Here is a 21,275-nt window from a genome sequence, read left to right on the forward strand (position 1 = left end):
CTTCCCCTCCCTAATAACTATTCACCCAACAACCATGATGACATAAATTAGCAAAAAGAGTCATCAAATACCACCAGCACTTCATGCCTGTTAAGCAACCACTTGAATCAAGTAGGAAAGCACCTTGAGTCTTTATGAGGGCCATAAATTTGTTTCCTTTTCCCATCCAATTTCTACCTTCCAGGGACAAAGCCTATTCATGAAACACTCAAAATAGATGTTTAGAAAAGAGGCTGCTACAGTTAAACTACAGATTGTCAGGTCAACAGGAAAAACGTTATACTGATATGATATTAATAAATGAGGAAATTGGACTAGATCGGTGAAGGTCAACTGGGTCGGTAACAGAAATTTTCTGTTATTTTGATGTACTCAAAATTGTGTGTCTGTCCATAATCAAGATACATAGTGCAAGAAAAACATCTTTGCCTTTTCAGCTGACAATACATCAAATATATGAATTCAAATTAGAAGTTATTTATTTTGTTGGAAAATACTAATGAGAAAATAATTATATAATGAATGTTGTTGGGCAGATAAGCTCATTCAAAATGTGATATCAATACCCCTATATATTAGTAACCATTAAACAGCTTGGAAGCACTAATCATTTTTTATATAGTATAAAATATCCACCCACTAAAATGACCTATTAAAGACAGAAATTCTGATTTAATTTTTTTCCATTTGAGTCAAGTCTGTCTTGCCTGTCCCATGGACACCATGAAGAGTCACAGGGCTCAAGGTATGATTTCTTTCCAGTGGGTGCAGAGCTTGGCTTAGGGGACTGCTTCCATAAATATTTGTGAAATGAGTGAAATGAAACTGAGAGAAGAAACTTTAATTAATTGACAAAGTAGCACAAAGTGTGCACTAAAGAATTGTAAAGGAAAGTAGGAGGTCTGTTCTTTTTTTTACCAACTTCTGTAAAATCATCAATAACAGTTGAAATTTATTCAAGTAGAGAGCCAATATTCATATTTCATAAATATATAATGATGGAAAATATACTATAAACAAGTAGTTGAGATATGGCCATAAAAAAGAATCTTATTTATGCACATTTCTTATGCCATGTTCAGAGCAAAACCTGAGCCTTGAAATAATTTTATGATGATTAAGCAGAATCCACTCTACGCAAGCACTAGGCAAATGCAAAATTCTATGAAATTCGAGTGCTATTAACGTTGACAGGAACAGGGATCCTGACTGGTTCTAGCAGAATCTTCTACTCCTGTGAGTGGGGGCAGCAAACATTATTTCTGATTTAGCATTAGGCAAGACTAAAAAAATCAAATATTGGAAAGTTACTGAGAGAATGAGGAATATGCATAAGATTTCGTAGCAAAATTATTTATGCCTTTTTTAGAAAGTGAATTTATTCATTGTTGAATGATATAGCTCTGCTTCAATAAAGGGAACTTGAGAAATTGCATCTCGTTATATATTTTTCTTTAGGGTTACAAGGCTGTGTATTTCATGATACATATAAGACAGCAATTGAGACCCCATAAATAGGCTCCTTTCTGCAGATAAGTTCAGGAAAATGGTTTTGTCTTATGGCAAAGAAGATAGTTAGTTTTTATTCACAGTTATCCAAAGGCTTCCTTGCTTGAAGTCAGATGAACAAAAGAACTCAGGAAAATAGGTAATATTCTCTGGCAAGTAGCTTTTCTTTTTCTGATAAGACCAGAAGTGCTGAGAGAAGCTGGTCATTAGGTACACAAGTAAGTAACTGCATAGTTTGAAAGCAGATATAGTCAACTCAAGAAATAATTTTAGCTAGGGGGCCTTAAAACTCACTTCTAAAGAAAAGCTAGGAAGCTCCATAGAAAAAAAAAATAGAAGTTTCTGAGCAACAGAAACTATAACCAGGGAAATCTGGTACACTTTTATCTCTTCTAGTGGATTGTCCTTATTGGAGCCAGCTACTTGAAATGCTGCTGCTGCTAAATATTACACGGAATGGATGTATTATGGTGAATTTGACTATTAGTCAAGCACTTATATATAGTTTTAAAAAGTTGATTGGCTCAAGTAAAAGTTTTTCTTTTGGTAAGTTTTTGAGCTTTCTGAAGTGAAGTGTTTTTTTTTTTTTTTTTTTTCCTGCTGCTCCACTGTGTCAAACTCAGGCACAACATTATACAGCGTGAAAAAAGGGCAAATACCCAACAAGAGAAGCTCTCCACGAGGAGCCCAGGAGAAATTTAAACAACTGCATAAAAGGGAAAAATATCAACTAGGTGACAGCTGTCCATTACTGAATATTTATAGAAAATTCCAGCCAGTATCTTCTGCTGAGGAAATCATTCCTGAGGAATAGGGGAACTAAGTGACAGGTTTACCCAAGACTGTCCTGATTTGAAAACTGAAAGTCCTGTATCCTAGGAAACCTCCATTCCTGGATAAACTAGGAGATTCGTCACTGAGATCATAATGTGATGCTACTATGGAATGGCACAGAATTCCCACGTCTCTCAACATCAATATTCCAGTAACTAAAAGGTAGACAGAAATCCTGAGCGTATATTTTTATTTGTTAAAATGAATACAATCACTGATGTCAAAAACTTGGCTAACAAATTAGGGTCAATACTTGACTGTTTAAAAGCGTTCATTTCAATGTACTTCACTGATACAGGATGAGCATCCCTAAAATCCAAAATCTAAAATGCTCCAAAGTCTGAAACATCGTAAGTGGAAAATTCCACATCTGACCTCATGTGACAGGTTGCCATCAAAATGCAAAGGCACTAAAAATACCATGTAAAATTACCTCTAGGGCATGTATATAAAGCGTTTAGGAAGTACGAATGAATTTCCTGTTTAGATTGGGTTCCACTCTCAGTATACCTGATTTTATACACACACACACACACACACACACACACACGCGCGCGCGCGCGCGCTAAAATCCAAAAGAAAAAGATAAGAAATACAAAACACTCCTAGTCTCAAGCAATTTGGATAAGGTATACTCAACCTCATGAGCTAATAATTGATATGATTAGTTATTATATTACTTAGTTGGGTTGTGAAGCATCTACTCTGTATTCAACCCCATACTGAGGTCCAAAGAAACAGAAAATGAGTTGTGTTTCTAGTCAACTAAGGGGTGAGACAATAATAATTTTATGATATAATGAAAAACAATTAAAAGCACCAAACTGTGTAATTACTGTACATATAAAAAGGGTAAGAAATCAGTAAGAAGAACGGACTTGAAGAAACCTACTAGAACCTGGTGTGTCAGCTGTGATGTCAGCTGAGACTTGCAGTAAGTGGATATTTGGGTTGTATTTTGATGCATGTGTAGGATTTAGTTGGGATGAGATGCAGGGAGCACATTCCACAGGCCGGGACTGAGCCTGCTGGTTAGCTAGCTGAGTATAGTTCTTGGGGGCACTGAAGAAACCAGAGCCCTTAGGATGGGTGGTATGAGGGGTAAGTGGACAGCAGGCGAGTGGGGAAAGTGGGAAAAATCTCAGGAAATAAGGGGCGGACCAGACTGCAGGGGAACTGAAACCCAACCACAACTGTTGGATGTCATCCACCATCAATAAATTCGTTGCTGTTCTCATCTACCTGCTAGTAAACCACCAAGGTAAAAGGTGGTTATCCCAGTTCCTGGCTTGAGGGAGGCTGCTTCATCTGGGGATGGGTAGCAACTCTGAACCAGAGATCAAAGAGCTACATGCAGCTGTTGTAGTCCTACCAACCTCTGGGCTCTTTGATCCTCAAAGTGTTGAACCACCTGCTCTGAAACAGCTGCTCCTGCCAGGGACCTGTGCCTTCTGCACCTAATAATCAAACCAGGCCAAATGTGTGGGACAGGAGGAGGGCACACAAGCAAGAGGGCCAGGGCCCGGCACTAAACCACCATGTCCCACTGCAAAATGTAAACACTTAAGTACTGCTCTTTCAAGGTAAAAATAAACAGGTACATTTGAAAACATTAACTGTACCCTGCTAAGCATGATAAAGTGGGAAGTGGTGCTTTTCATTCCCCAGATGTCAACAGTTCACACCTGACCAACTTGGACAGGGGTCCTAGACATACCATTGATCCCCTGGCTTGCTCACTCTCTTCAGCATCTCCTCATTGTGTAGTCTTTTTAGATTTCAGAGAAAAAGGCATAGAAAAATCACAGAGAGTGAGAATGACGTTGCTATGATTTTCTCTGCTGTGTGGAGCAAAACATAGACTTCCTTCAGGTAGGAAAACGGAGTTTGAATTCTGCTGCTTGGTTTGTTTTTATTTTTCCCTGTTCTTCCTAAAGTCTCCGGCTCTTTTAGCAACTTCAGCCAGATCCAAACATGCCAGCCGTCACCAGTATGACTGACATCTTGTCTGTGGAAAGTTTCCAGATACTGGGCTGTCTGCTGGGGCTGTACTTCGAAGCTCCCCTTGGGATGGGTTTGCTTAGCAGCTGCAGGTAGTCAGATGGGCTCATCATTACAGAGAAGAAATAGTAAGAGTTTAGGAAAACATTCTTCTACATTTACATATGTGTGTATATATATATATATATATATATATATATATATATATATATATATATTTACAAACATACACAATTTATTATATTACATATGCATATATAAAACAAAAAAAGATACAAGTCTGCATACTCTCAAGGGTCTCTTTCCATTTTAAGGAAAGAAAAAGATATCAAATTACTTTTTTTTCCCCCCCTGACTAGTCCCCTTTAATTTGCTCCCAATATGGTTATAAGTAAGCAGTTTGCTTGTTTTACTTAATGGATATTTCTTGAACAGAAGTAGGAGAACTATTTTGCCAGTTTGGAGAGATCTTTCTATGTAGCCTAGGGTACCTCCAGATTGTATTTTTTTTTTTTTTCTTGCTTGTTTTTAGAGAACTAAGATTGTCTAGATGAGAACAAAGATGAGAAGGAGATGAAAAAAAGTACTCTAAGGGTCTCTGAGCAAAGGCTAATTAAAGGTTAGATTGACCATATGTCAGTTCCCCTGCTTGGATCTTCTTGGTATAGAACTGAGCAAATAATTAACAAGAGGAGATCTTCGTATGTGTGGGTTATTCACATATTATTTTTAGAAAATTCTTAATTTAATTTCCCCTTACTTTTGTTTTTTTCTTAAATTCCCATAAAAGAAAGAAAAAGAAAATCTAGTTGATATTTTGTTCAAATGGTGCATTTTCACTCAGGGGTTGCAAAGATTTGGCGATTTCATCCATCTGTACCTCTCTCTACTGGCTCACCTGACATGCACTGTCACCCACAGTCACAGACTGATGATTACAAAGCATGAAGAGGAAACTGTTCCCAGTCACTGGGAATGCCATCATCTCCCTGGGAGGAAAGCCACCTCTTAACCACCTAAGGCTCAGGCACAATGTTAGGCTTTTCATGAACTTTCTTTTTCATTTACATGACAAATAATTTTTTAAGGTTAAGAGATAATAATAGTGAAATTTTTGTAAAGTTTCAGAAAAGGCCACTGATGTGGCATGGATATTCTCTTAGATGAAATAAGATGTGAGATGACTCTTAAGTACTTGGATAGTCTGGATTCATGGAGGGAAAATAAAGAGATGAGGATATTTGAAATTGTGGCTTCCTCAAAGAGGCTATGTTGGCCTGGAATGCATGGTCAGATTTAACCTGGAGGCAATGAATGGCCATTGATGCAGGAAATCAAGTAATGTAACTGATATTCTCGCAAGATGGACTTGGCATTGGTTATATGGGATATTAAAGGGCACAGGACAGAAGCAGGAAACTAGTTCCTGAGATGGTGAGACTTGGGAGATGACATGCTATATTGTGCAAATGGTCAATGTAATAGGAGATTAGATAAGAAAGAAGCAAGGGAATTTCACAAATCACACACAATGTAGGTGACAGAAGTGAGGAGAGAATCAACGTGAACAGGGTGATAGGCAGAGTGGTATCCCTTGGACTGTAGAGGTTAGATTTTGAGTTCTATTTTGGAAGTTCTGATTTTAAATGCCAGAGGTAAGGCCTTGTGAAGAGATTCCAGATGGTAAAGTCACTGTTAAGGATGTGGAAATGGAAACCCTTAGCCAGGAGAGGATGCTCATAATTGAAAGAAGTCAGGAATGTAAAAGAAGAACAGTGGAATTTAAAGGTCAAAGAAGAACAAAGGGTTTATCTTTGCATCACAAAAGGCAAAGGAAGAGAGCTGAGAACTGAGGAGATGAAGAGCAGAAAAGGCTACAGGAAGACCTAGGGATAGGGCCAGCTGGGAATGGGTGAAGGAGGAAGTAGAAACAGGCTTGCAGGAAGTGACAGAAGGAAATGGGGAAGCTAATTCAGACTCACTGTGAAAGGTAGGGCAGAAGTGAAGCAGCAGGATAATGCAAACATTTTCTCTCCTCCAAGGAAGGAGATGCCAAGTTTGAAAACTCAGGGTCATGGTTCAATTGACAGCAAGGAGAATGAATGCAAATGGCTAAACAACTGACAAGGATGAGGTATTCGTGAGCACCTTTCACAAGTCCCTTATCCAAATGCAGAAAAAACATGCTTTGAGAGACTATTTTTCATTTCTTCTAAGGATAGCCTTTTATTAGGACACTATTCAAAGGCTCAGGGAGAAAATTAATTCATTGCATAAGGAGGGTGAATGAATTCAGTGGTTCTCCAACTCGCATGTGCATCAGAATTGCCCAGGATTTATTTAGGCATAGATTGCTCTGTCCGATTACACTATCATGTGTGTGTGTGTGTGTGTGTATTATAGTTTCAGTAGTTTTGAGGTAAGGCCCACAATTTGTATTTTGAACAAGTTTTCACAGGTGCTGATATTATTGGGCTGGCATCTCTCTTTGAAAATCTGCATGAGTAGGCTAATATCTCCAACATAGGGCAGGAGACTCTGCAGGCCTGATTCCCAGTACACCTTCCCTCATGCCAGGAGTACAAGAAATGAGAGCTGGCTGTACAGTATATAAGATCAATTTTTTATATAAATTATCACAAATTTTTTTGCTTCCTTTATAAAAATCTTTTAAGAAGATAAAGTTTTTTTTAATTAACTCGTGGATGCATTAGTTCACCCACTCCAAGGAGGGCATGGCTTAGATACTTCCTCCTTCAAATGCACAATATTACTTAAGGTGTTAAGTTCTATGCATTGATACAATAGCATTAGGACTTCTCTGAATTGAGGTAAAAATTCCCACACAGTGTATAAAGGTGAACACAGAAAATGGACTGAAGTGTCGATTTCCTAGTCCTACCGCCTGGAAAACAAAAGCATTTCATGCATCAAGTATGCTACTCCAAATAAAATGCACAGATAAAATTCTAAAGGGGAGGTAAAAATAATAGCTTACATATGTATTTTATCACTTGTGAGCTAATAAAATTGTCATAACAATCCTATTAGCAAAATAGTATTATTCACATTTTGCAGTGGAAGAAACTAAGTCTCATGGACATTAGAAGTACTTGGGCAAAGTCATAGGGACTGGAGCTAAAGTCTTCAGAATCTTTCTATTATATATGTATCCATGATTACTGTTGTCCATAAGACACACAGTATTTCTTTCAACTAAGGTCTGAAATCAATCATAAGCTCAGAATAACCCTGCAATGTAACAGGGTGGAGGAGTCATTTAGAAATCATGTAGATAACTCTACTTGTCTTTTGCATAGAAATTGCTCTGTTCTTCAAAACTTCTTCAAAACTCATTAAAATATCATGTGCAGAAAAAGAAATTCATGGGGCTTGGAAAGAAAATTTAACATCTGGCCCATCACACTTTCCCCTATTCTTGCTGAGAAATGACCTTCTTCAGCCATTTCTATCAGGGATTTTTCCCTGAGTGTGTGAAGATACGTTATTTTGTGTTCTTGCATAGGCCAGTTTTTTATTAAAACTAACCAGGCACACAGATGGAAGGATAACACTGAGTGCCGAAGCTCAGATTCTCATTTGTTAGCATCCAGCAGCGATCACAATATCCTTCTTTTTGGCTGTTTCAAGGATGATTCTGGAAATTTCAGGGTGTACCATCTCTCCCAGTATTGTACTATAAAATGAGGTCTGTTGAAACCATTATTGGGATGTGTGATAGAAATTTAATTGTTTTGAAATGCTGTAGGCTACCAAGATGTGAGCATGTATAAAGAGTCTAAATTGAGATCTAAATGGGAAAAAGTCTGGATCTTTTTATTTCACAGCAGATGTATCCAGGCAGATTCTGCAAAGTGATGGCCTACTGTGTCACTGTATCCTGCTATGTGCAGTGGCCTTGGGGAGAACTAGGGCAGGATTAATTTTCAGGATTTCTTTTGTAATCTTGGGATCTGGTTTATATTAAAGACACTGGCACCAAAATAGAGATCTCTCTGGGTTGCATAAAAGGATGGGCTAAGCCATCTTTACTAATTCCATGTTTTTACAAGAGGCCAAAGAAGGTTGGGCCATGTTGTTGATCCTGAACCAGTTTCCACAGCACCCTCTTACCACAGTCTCAGTGTGGACACAGCTAGTTACATTCCTTGTCTCTGATCAGAGACATGGACCTGGTACAGCAGTCTGGGCTGGGCATATAGACAGCTATGATGGTGCTTCTGAGAGTAGAACATGAATAGAAGCAAGTGATGTTGAGACAGAATCATCTTACACAGTGCATTAAGAAGGAGTCTACATTGTAACCTCTGGTGGGCTCATAAAAGTAATGCAGCTTCCCAAAACAATGGACTTCATAGCCAAGAAAAGTCATATGCAGGTAAAACTGAAGAAAAAGTCATCATAAACTCAAACACTTCTGTCACTCTGCCTGTGTAACCGTCACACAACTGGCATCTGGCAACTCCAGATGTGACCCAGAATTACATTACTTACTTTTTAAAATCTCTGCAAAGTTGCATGGTAAATACAAAGTTTACAAGTGTTTACTCAAAAGAAGTTCAGATATCATAAGGTAAGAGGTTTTCTGAGGTCGTGGTGAACATAACAGGCAGGGAGAAGACTTGGGTTAAAGGACACTGGTGAAGGCTTCTCAAAGCACAGTTCTAGCTTGACATTTTCCAAGGAGCAATCTCACGCTTATACCCTTCTCCCTGGGCTTATTTAAAAGCCATTTCAAAAATCATTTCTTTCTCTTCTTAAAAAAAAAAAAAAAGGATCTAGCAAAGATGATCATATATCCTAACTCTAAAACTGTCCTCCTTCAGAAGGAGGGCCAGGGATGATAACAAATTTTGCTGAATGTCACAGTTCTTAAGGTCATAAGTATACAATTGCATACTAAGATAATATAAAGTGATCACCACAAGAGAATATCCATCCATTTCACCAGGTCAACTTGTTATATGCATGTCATTTTGTAGGGCACATCACGGGACCCGTGGATTCACGCCATCAATTGAGGAAATAAAACTGTTTGACGAGAATCAACTTGCTTCAAAGTCATTACTATTATCCAACTCACTTTCTCAGATCACGACAGTGGGTCTAAAATGTATTTCAGATCAAATGAGAACTCCTAACTCCAAGCAGCTTTGCTTCCAGAAGTTCTTTTAAATTATCCTTATCATACCACACCTGCCCTTTTATTGCACTGGGGGCCCTCTCCCCACCTTCCCCTGAACTTCAGTTTTTCTGTAGCCATCTTCTCCAGTTATAATTCCTCCAGGAAACACTAAGAATCAAAAGCAGGCATGTGCTCAAACTGACTAAGAAACAACTCAAGACACTATTTCAGATAAGCTTTGCTTCCTGAACTCTGAGTACGCCTAAAATTCTCAAACATCTTCCACCCTCTCATTAGATTCAATTTTGCTTCTCATTTAGCTTATACACAAGGCATGAGTGTAATTCACAATCATTAGCAGATCTTATGCTTTTTTAAGCAACTCCGTGAGATCCTGTCTCTAAATAAAATACAAAATAGGGCTGGGGATGTGGCTCAGTGGTCCAGTGCCCCCTGAGTTCAATCCCTAGTACCAAAAAAAAAAAGAAAGAAAAAGAAAAAAGAAAAGAAAGCAAGTAAAGAAAACACAAAGAAGTTAAACATCAATCCAGAATCTTCAACTACAAATCACAATATGTAATGCAAACAAATAATCCAAATTGGAGAAAATAATACAAAGATGAGAACATAAGAGTTGCAGGACATATGTGACTATGAAGTATTGAGCCCTAATTGGGGCTGTTACTGTCTCTATTGACATGCATAATTTTAACAGGCACAGCTCTATGCATGTCAGTAGCTATATGTTCAATTTTCATTATACAAAAATCTGTACAGACTCCCAACTGAATTTGCTATGTTAGAGTGATACAGGAAATATAGGGGATAATTTGCCTAAGTGTAACCTATGAGTGAGAAATGGTACTAAATTCTTTATAGGAGTCTCTGTTCCTCATTTTCCTCTTGGCTCATTTCATTCTGCCTACAAGGGTCCTCTTATCCCCTTGATTTTTTGGTGAACAAGTCCCATGCATGCTATTTGAAATGGTCTATATCTGGTTAGGTTTCTGGATTATTCCCTCACTTCTTGGGGTCTCTGTTCAAATTTGAGAGATTTTTTTTTTGGTCTTATATTTTAAAAAAATTACAGTTTGCCCACACAAAGACTTGTACATAGCTATTTGTAGCAGTTTTACCCATAATAACTACAAATTGGAAACCAGAAAGCCATCCTTGAAAAAGTGAAGGAATATACAAATTGTGATATATTCGTACAGTGGAATATTAATTAGCAATAAAAAGGAACAAACTTTGATATACTTAATGGCATAGGTGTATCTGAAAATATTTGATGGAGATAAAGAAGTCAGTTTCAAATAATTCCATTTAGATGTAAGCCTACAAAAGGCAATCTGATGAACTATGGCAGAAAGTAGCCCGAGGGCTGCATGGTGTGAATGTAGGGCAGGGCATAGGGAGGAGAATAAAAGAAAGAATGTTTTAGGGTCATAGAGAGGATCTTTGATCATGGTGGTAACTATAAAGATGTATGTATACATGTCAAAATGCATTATACTGCTGGGCAGGGGGGTACCTGCGTGTAATCCCAGCAGCTCAGGAGGCTAAGACAGGAGGATCCTAAGTTTGAGGACAGCCTCAGCAATTCAGCAAGGCCCTAAGCAACTTAGTAAGACACTGTCTCAAAACAAAAAATAAAAAGGGCTGAGGATGTGGCTCAGTGGTTAAGTACTCCTGGGTTCAATCCCTGGCACCAAAAAAAAAAAAAAAAAAAAAATGCATTATACTATGAATTAAAATAGTGTTTTCTCACTGTATATACATTTATCTGAATAAAGCTTAGAAGAAAAGTGTAAAGATGGCTAGATATACTGTTCATTGGTTTTTAAAGCTGGAATTCGATCTCAGGTTGTCTGACTGAAGCCCAGGCTCTGAGACTCTATATAGAGTGAATCTTTGATTTTAAAACCCAGGAAATCTCAAATTAAGAAAATGATTGTTAAATTTCAAAATAGTCTCTAGATAAGATTGTGTCTTGGCTTAAGTTTTTAAAATCTTATTTTGGAATTGGATTCAGAATCCCATCATCAGTGGTTCAAAGAAATCCATTTCAGTACTTCATAATCACAACATACTTTTCAAAACAGCCCTGTCTGGCTCTTGCTACTCACCCTCTATAATCACTGGTTTTAGGGCTTGCTAACTTTTATTTTGCTTAAAATACCAACTGTCACTAGAAAATATCAAGACTTGCTACTATTAAGAACAGCCAAAGTCATGTGCTAAAATAGGAGTTTTAAAAATTATTGGGGTGGGGTCAGGGATGTAGCTCAGTGGTAGAGTGCTTGCCTCGCACGCGCAGGGCCCTGAGTTCAATCCCCAGTACTGCAAAAAATAAAATACAATAAAATAAAATTACTGGGGAGGTCCAGCCTCATTAGAGTTAGTAATTTGGATTTCTTCAAGTAATTACACAAAAAGAAACACTGACTTTCTCTTACATAGAAGCTTTTGTTTATTGCTATCAGGTTTTACACTTATAGTTTTTATTTGGCATATTAATTACTAAAGAGTCAACAGGATGTTGGTAGTCCACAATCAACCTGAATTTCTGTTTCTAGTTTCCATATTGAAGTAACTAATTATGACTTAGGACATTTAGGGTGAATTAATGATAGCATTTAAATATTCCAAAACAAAATTTACATATAGTTGTGGTAACATTGATATACGATTGTGGAGTAAATTCATCTGAAGACACATTAATGATAACTTCATTGTAAAGTCCTTAGTACAATTTTTTTTTTTTTGTAGCCCATTTTAGGTCATTTAATTAATTTTCAATTCCCCAAACAACACTTTATTTACAATATAGTTCCATGTATTTATCCTTATTTCAGGTAAGAGAAAACAGATATAACATGAAAATATACCTTTAAGACTTTCTTTTTATGTTTGGTGTTTTTTTTTTTGTGTGTGTGTGTGTGTGTGTGTGTGTGTTTGTTTGTTGTTTTTGTTTTTTTGGTACTAGGGATTGAACTCAAGGGCACTCGACCACTGAGTCACATCCCTAGCCCTATTTTGTATTTTATTTAGAGACAGGGTCTCACTGAGTTGCTTAGTGCCTTGCTGTTGCTGAGGCTGGCTTTGAACTCGTGATCCTTCTACCTCAGCCTCCCAAACTGCTGGGATTACAGGCATGCGCCACCCTGCCCAGCTATGTTTGGTGTTTTCCATTTTTAAAGCACTTTTCATTCAATCAGCCTTCTAATTTTGTTGGTTATTAGACACCCACATTCTGCAAAAACCAAGGTGCACAATTCTTGATTTGCTTCCTCAAAGCCACAGAAAATATAACTTGGTTATTAAGACTGTGGCAAAACCAAAAATATTCCAAACATAATTCTCCTAATTATATCTTACATAGAAATAATAGGCAAATAGTATAACTATCATTTAAATTCTATCCTGAGGCTGGATTTTTTGTGTGTGTGTGTGTGCTAGGGATTGAACCCGGGGACTTATGCATGCTAGGCAAGGCAAGATCTCTACTACCTAGGCCTGAGGATGGATTTAAAGTGTAAAACTATGTGTTTAAAACTTACAGGAACACAAAACCAAACCAAAGTAAAAACACTCAAAGTCCAGCAAATCTAACACCATCATGCAGTAAAAGGCCAGCAGAGGGAAAAAAAAAAAGGTTTTTCATTTGCAGGACATATTATTAAACTTCACGTATTTAGTAGGTGTGAGTAGAACATTCTGATGGGATTAGTGGATATAAGATTCTAGATTAAGCCATGACTCAACAGACTTTGCTGTCAGGCCACCTATATTCCCATGTAGACATTTAGGTAAATCTCCACCAGACAAACGAAGTAAAGTAACATTCCTAAATTATGTGTGATTCATATATATATATTTTTGTAGATAAGGTAGAAATAAGCTCACATATACAATGGCCAACAAATAAATAAGAAGAAAAAAACAGCTTTAAGTCAATGAATAGGGAATGAGGGTGAGGTCACAGAGCACAATGGTAGAAGGAAAATATACAATCTCAAAAGACAAAAAAAATCAGGTGGCATAGTGGCATTTTCAGGGAGCAAATTTTATTAGGTAAAAATCAAATATATTTACCTCCCTCTGTCTTTCCAAGTAATAATTACTATATTTTTTGCAAATTGGTTGAACTAGAGTCAAGCATCTGATTCTAATCCCACCTTTGACACGAATCATATGAATAACATTTCACTTTGACCGTTCTTCAAAAATGCAATGTACGGATTACCAATTAAGGTGCATTATGTAGCTTTAACCACAGCTACCAGCAGCAAATCCACGTGCTAGGTGGCAGAGATGAAATATTATCTGAACAGTGAAATAATAAAACAAAATGAAACTTTACCCCTTCCCATGGCAAGAGCATTAGAAATCACTTCATACACGTGAAAAACAAAGAAAACAACAATTCAAAACCTCTCGTTTGGCATGCTTAATGGTTCCAGCATTTCTAATTCCTTTTAATAAGTGTTACAAAGTGAAAGCAAAATGGGTAGGTACTCAAAATATATTGGAACATCTTAAAATTACCAGCCCTGCCCGTGGAAATAAATGGATGGCAGTTGAAAGCAATAAAGGTTATTAAAAGTTAAGGTCTCACAGGCTAAGAGGTCACGTTAGACTGTCAATCATTTTCCCCATGGTGGGTAACCAGTTAGAAATTAAAAAAAAAAAATCTAGTAGTTTAGTTGTGGTGGAAGAAGGAGTCAGTGGGGATGGGAGGTTTCAGCAACATGCTGGAAGAAAAAAAGAGACTTACATAGTCTGGGAGGGCAGTGAAATGGAAGGCGTGGTACCCTCGCTCACTGAGTTGTCATTTTTGATTTTTCAATGACATTTTTTTCCATCTTTCGCCTAGTAAAGATGACAGAAGGTCCTAATTTATTATCTGACGTCTATTCCTGTTCCTAGATTTAAGAGAGTTTAACTGTATACAGTCATACAATCCAAATGCAAATAAATCCATATAAAGCTAAAGCACTGACGTCCATGCATTCCATCATGATCATAAATGCATACTCGAACCAAAGGTCAGGAGTCAGAACCAGGCTGCTTGGCCTAGGAACATGGGGGAGAGAGGGTCGGTGGGTTGGTAGTTTACTTATATAAAAGCAGTAGAAGGGAATAGCTCTCCCCCAAGAGCTAACTAACTTCCTCCTAAACTGAAATGAGTGACAGACTATCAAGAACGCCCAAATGAAAGTCTTTGGATGGCCCTCTGGGGCCACAATCCTGTGTGCCTGAACAGAGCTGCTGGAGGTACACATAAGACACTAAACGGGTATTCTCTGTCTTAGATGCCTTCTGTTGCTGAGGTTGGGTTTAATTTTAGAAGATGAGAGAAGGATCATTGATGCTGTTCTCTAAAATGACTGTTGGGGATTAGACCTCAGGAAAATAATAATAGGTGTTACAAAAATGTCTGTCTGTGTATGTGAATGATGCCAGAGCAGATCTGACTAGGCAACACCATGGAGCCCCCGATGTTTTGGCCCACTTCCTGGGTTCACTTCAACATGAGTTGGGTTGGCACACTGAAGTTGCTAGGAAATATTAAAAAGTGAAGAGACAGCATCAATTAAATTCTGGGAAGAAAACCACCCAGATGAAAAAAGCCCTCCCTACTTCTATAGCTATTTGGTACATTTTAAGGAGCGTGGAGGGAGAATTAAAAAGAAGAGAAAGCAAAACAAAACAGAAGAACCTTGTCATAAAAGAAATGGGAAAGGATTAAGGGAGAAAAAGCGATAATCCTGACAAAATCCTAAAGAGCTTAATGCTAGAGTCATCTCCTGGCATTACACATGTTGGTCAGTAGCAAAATACTAGAATTTAGATTTCACTTCTCCACTGGCAAAATACCAAACCCATTCATCTGATCTAAGGCAATTTCCTATTCACACTTACAATTTCAAGTAGATTCTTTCCTTGATGTATAATATTTGTCCCATTTATTTTTCAAAAAACTTTCTCTGGAGGAGTTATAAAATCAAAAGGTGTAGTTTGAAATTTAATGAGCATTATTCACAAATGAACAAGGCAAATCGACATTTAGTCAGTTTTCATAATGTGTATTCATTGGATGATGTTTATTCTGAAAAACTTACTATAAAAGACATTTATAAGGGATTATTATTATTTTTCAAGAATCAGCAGGACAGAATAATCTTAGTTCTATTAAGATTTTCAAAAATTAAGGTGCCATCAGCATAAAAATGTTGATAGTGGCTTGCATCTTTGGGGTTTCCCTTACTGAGAGCTAATCTCACTATTGGATCCTTTACAAAGTGCTACTATGAGAACACAGGACTAGAGAAAGTTCTGGGTTCCTGGTTTATCTCCTGAAACTCCAGGGTAATCCCACTCTCCTCTCTGAGAAACACAGAGATAATCAGCAGACAGCCCCTTTCTTTGTTGTTTCAAAGCCACCTCTGGGCCTGCATAAGAACCTGTCAGCAGGAAGCCCACAGCTACTTCAGGACCAGGGAATGCCTTCCACCTTCTAGGTCCACAACACAAAATGGGTGGTCTGGATCAAGCCTTTAGGAGGGCCCCCAGCTGTCTAGTTCATCCACTGTCTAACCTCACTGTTTGCCTGGGAGGTATGACATCCCAGTCTGTCTGAAGACATACAGGGAGGTTTTGTAAAGTAGATTTGGCAGGGGCTGCTATTTAGGGTGTAGGTCTTCTTTGTCAGTGATAATATCTATTGATTTACAAAACCCAAACTGAATTGGTAGCTACTCTAAGTGGCTTCTGTTTTACCAGATGAGAAAGAAATTCTGTTGGATACTAACATCTCCATCACTGAGATCAGTCCCCCCACCCTTTTTACATACTCTAAATCAAATGCTCATCATTAGGTCACAAAAGCAAGCTCAGAGAAGCACAGGCGTTTCTGAATTCATCATGCATACATTTCACTCAGTGTTAAATCTGGGTAGGGTGGGACTGGGGGAGAGCACCTGTGGGCACAGGCTTCTGGTGGCAGGCTCCTTTCGTATTCTCCTGTCTAGGGAGAAATGTATGGCATAGATTTCTGCTCAGCAAGGCCTGCAAAAGTCAGCTGACTTAATTGAAAGGACGAGGTCTTACTGAGCTCTCCTTGCAGGAACCTCTTCCAAACATTAGGTCTTTTTGTTCCTGCAGTTCTCATTTCATAAAAAGTCAGCCTGCTTTTTTCCTCCGGTCCTGGTGACCTGTATTCTCTGCTTCCCCAAAGTGCGTTGTTTCTTTCGCTAGCCTCTGCCGTAATCGCTTTTATTTGTGAGACACTTGGGAGGGGATGGAAATGTTTAGAGTACAGAAGAAAATAACTCTTTAAAAAATTCATCTCATTATGATCATGTTTAGATGAAATATGGGGCTTGCCATCAACAAAATTACAAAACAATTCCACTGGGAGCCCAGACCAGTCAGAGTAATTCATCTATGAAAAAGCGAACTTTAATTGTTACTCTTGGCAGCCATCTAAGAGTAGAGTGAAATATTATACTAAATATTGCCACGTGCAATAGTAAAATACTATTTCCTCCTTGCCAGAAGCAGCGTACAGCCCCCTTCAGATTCAGGTTTGGGTCTGGTGATTTAGTCTAAATCCTCTGTTTCCCCCTCTCCAAAACCAACAGGGGTTTTCAAAAGAGCTGTGTGTTTTATTAGAACCATTTGCTCCTTTTAAGTTGCCAAAAAGGAATAAGTAAAACTAAGACGTTTATTTGGGTTAAAGTTGATTCCTCAGCTTCATGGAGGTCAACGTACTTAGTTTGTGAACCTTCTGCTAAGAAGTTCACTCCAGCCTTAGAACCAGCCAAGGTTCTGCGTCAGTTCCTTGCTCCAATCCTCGTGGATTTATACAGCAGTAGTTGGGCGCATGTGGAAGCTAACCAAGATGGAAGATATATTCTGGGTTTTCTAGAACAATAAATTTCAAATAATTTTGATGGTGCCCTGATGATGTTATAAGGTAGGGATCAGGTGACTTGACTGGGGCTATAGAGAACAGGATCCCACCAGGTACTGACAACTCTTTAAGATTAAAAAATTCATTGAATATTGCTGCATTATGCCCTTTATAAGCATGGAAGAGGTGTTTGCTAATACTCAAAATCAGAGGGATAGTCTTTTTTTTAAAAAATGGAACAAAGCTTTTGGTGAAAACTTTAAAGTACTATTTACGTGCATTGGTTACCTGTCATTGATAGGTTCTAGCTAAGCACGAGTCTATTATAAGCTATTTATAAATAATTTTTAAATACGTATTCCAACATACTATTTGCATATATTAGGCATAATTCCATATGGATATATTAAGAGCATATTTAAGATATCACATGTAGACAATATTATTAAGTTTCCAAAATGCATAAATTTGGGCAGTTAGGACCTTTAGAAATTAAATGTCTTGCTCAGGATTATTCAGATTATTACCTACAGTTCGAAGAACAGAATCTTATTTAAGTAGATATTTCCTATGGTATGGCACATTGTTCTTATGCACAGGGGACTATGTTATAATATTAAAATTATTGGGAGTAAGTTTAAAATCATGTGTGATAAAAAAGTAATCTAGTTAAAACTTAGTTGATTAAAGTTTAAGTCATCTTCAACTTGAGTAACTATACTAAACCTTAGAACATCTGTGTGATTTTTCTTTTATTACAACATGTATTATCATTGACAATAAATAAAATGAATGCTATTAATAAGACCATTGGAAGGAAATATAATATAAAAAATGCATTAGCCATGGGGAAAATATTCAGTGCTTGTTATACCTGTGCATAGGTGCATAAGGACTGAACGATACAAAGCTTCATGAGAACTTTTGGTCTATACAAAATAACATCTCTTAGAAGTATGCCTGTTGTTCTGTTTGTGGAAGTTACAAAAAAAACAAAAACAAAAACAAAATTTACAGAATGCATGGACTAACAGTGTTACACTACAGTGAACAACATCTATCCATTATTACTTAAGAGGAAGTAATCACTATAGAAGGCAAAGAATTTTAAAATACATTGTTAAAATACAACTCAGATCATCAATGACAGCACAAGTAAGCTAATTAGGAGTCCCATAGGCCGACTATACTTGGGAGTTGGTCGATCTAAAAACCTGACCTCTATGATATGGGAAGACAAGGAAGTCTGCCTTATTATATGTGTAGTTTTAATTTTAAAAAACATCAAGCTGCCTTTTATTTACTAAAAGATCAAGCTCTGTGTGAGCACAAAATTTAAAATTTCTTTTGAGGAGCTGTATTTTCCTGCTCTCCATTTAAAATGGGGGAAAAATAAAAAATATTTTGCCTGTGACAGAATATGAAAGAAGTTCTCACCCTTAAAACCAGCAGCATTGGTTTTCCAGTCATTAGCGTTCAAATGTCCCGCACGGGAAGTCCTGACAATAACATGCTGTACGTCTCTCCAGGTCAGAAACGGACTGGGGAAAGACAAGGTAAGAATCATTGTACCAAAAAAAAAGAAAAAGATGGGGGAAGCAGAGAGTCACAAGCAAATTAAAAAAGCAAAATCAAAATGGCAAAGTACTAAAAACAAAGGGGCAAAGATTTGGGTTTGGGATAACCAAAGGCCAAATGCTGTCTTTGTTCTCAAGATGGAGAAGTGACATTTGTCTGGGGGAGGCAGAAAATGTAACCTTAAATGGAAGAAATAACAGGACCGAAGTCTGTAGCTCAGTGTTTAAAAGGGTGAGGGTTTCCAGTTTCCTCAACAAAATGGCTGCCCATCATAGCACTGTCGTACTTGGTGTAAAAGTCTGCATCATTACCGGAAATTGAGAGTAAGCTAAAGTCAAAATGGAAGGTCTCTGGAACATGCCTTGTTCAATCATAATTAGGCAGCTGACTTGCAATTTTACTAAAGAACTTAGCGATGTTCAGCCTTCTTTGTATAGACACACGGAATATGGAAAACCTCAACTGAAATCCAGTTCCCATTTTCACTGTTGTTCAAGGAAGAGACTTCGGTACAGAATCTGCAGTTGGGCTCCTCAGTACAGACAACTATGAGGGTGCACTTAATTTATAATATGTAGCTGTTACGCTAAGTCCTGGATACCTAGTTCTTATGGCGGTTAGCATTGGAGAGCACAAGACAACAAGTGAACAGGAGACAGGCTCGCTGGAAAACCCAATGCCAGTCATAAACAAACAGAAAATAAATCCAGTACATACACACAGAATTTTTGTTCTCTTTCAAGGAATATGTATTTTCTAGAAGGCATTTGATTCAATGCATCCATGCAATTCTCCTCAGGATACTTATTCAATTCAGTCTTGAACTCTGAGATGTGACAATCTCTGACCTCACTAAGAATTATGGTAATTATCATGCAGCCTGCATGGTCATTTTTTTTTTTTTTCTCAAGTACCACCTTCCTTTGCAAGAATGAGCCACAGAAAATTTGGAAAAGAGGAAGAAACTACTCTCTGTCTGTCTCATGTGCTCATGAATGGATACTGGGATCTCCCAGACTGCAAGAAAACTTGTCTTAATTGCAGCCAATTTTTACGGTGAAGACTACACAGTACTTCACTTTATACTGCTTTTTTTTTTTTTTTTTTTTTAAATCCCCCATCACACCTATGACATTATGTGATTTGGAGGGGGCCAGATGACCAGATTCTGGCTGCTTCATTTTCTATGTGAAATTAACCTCTCATAGTCTTAATTTCCTCACTTCGAATATGGATACTAAATCTACTTTACTATATTGTACTGATTGAATCAGTTAAAGCAATGTCAATTACTTAATGTAGTGCCTGGTACATGATGAGCTATTAAAAAGCATCAGCACACATTTTGATGAACAAATAGCTAAGACTCTTATTTGGTGGTTTGAATATGAAGAAAAAAAAAGAGCTATTGATCTGATGCCTTTTTGTTATGCTCTCAGATTTAAGATAAATGGAGAGTACTGCCATTTTCAAGGTTTTCAGAGGGGATAAGATTGGCTCTAGATTATTTTAAAAGGTTGCATTAGCAAAAGAACTTATATTCAGGAAATTAAAACCTAACTTACGAAATTTTAATGATATAAGAACAATGAAAACAGAATTATTTTTGTTTTGCATGGATACGACCTTCATTAGGAACCAATTTTAGAAGCTGGGAAGGCATGAAATGCTCAAGGAAGAGAGGGAGGTCCATGGTGAACCCCAGAAGAAAGGGAAGTTTTGCTTCTAAAATAAATAGCATGATTGGGTCCTGGGCTCACTAACTCTGAATTCACATAATTCAGCAAACTCAGTATATTGCTGTAAGGGAAATGAGAAAATGAGTACAGGGATAATTCTGAATGCTGACCTCAGCAGAAGATGCTCGGACTGCGCCTGAGATGTGACATTCACACCCTCCCAAAGGAGCATACGCTGTTTTCCCCCATGAATGAACAGCAGGACAACAAAAGGTACACTTGGCTTTGACAACTATATCAACGATATCACCCTAGTGATTTAAAATTAATGTTAACACACAGTCGAAACACCCATATTTTTAATCTTACCCTTTAGAATAAAAAAAAAAAGTCCGTTTTCCATATTACTTATCACCAGGGCAAAATTCCTTCAAAAATATCTAGCACAGGGCTCTGATCACATATATTGCCCCTCGTGAACCTCAGTGCTAACATATAAAAAATAATAGAACAGGGAAGACTTATCTTGTACCTTAGGCAGCTGTATTCTGGCAGATTCAGGAAGTCTCCTGTATTCAACTCAGCCTGAAGAAATAAGAGTTACTTG

At 37.6% G+C, this 21,275-nt stretch overlaps 1 protein-coding gene across 6 annotated transcripts in view; it reads right to left on the reverse strand.

The window, feature by feature from the left end:
* Window positions 1–21,275, reverse strand: part of Pcsk5 (proprotein convertase subtilisin/kexin type 5) — a 434,410-nt gene that overhangs the window by 178,790 nt on the left and 234,345 nt on the right. For all 6 annotated transcript variants that reach the window (XR_011704087.1, XM_027940145.2, XM_071600559.1 and 3 more), the window contains exon 10: window positions 18,849–18,952. Coding sequence is in view for 5 of the 6 variants with exons in the window: in XM_027940145.2 (XP_027795946.2) it covers window positions 18,849–18,952 (104 nt within the window). In the remaining variant the exon portion in view is untranslated. The remainder of the gene's footprint in view (window positions 1–18,848; window positions 18,953–21,275) is intronic.

This window comes from Marmota flaviventris, chromosome 13 (assembly GCF_047511675.1).
Source record: "Marmota flaviventris isolate mMarFla1 chromosome 13, mMarFla1.hap1, whole genome shotgun sequence".
In the NCBI taxonomy this organism is placed as follows: Eukaryota; Metazoa; Chordata; class Mammalia; order Rodentia; family Sciuridae; genus Marmota; species Marmota flaviventris.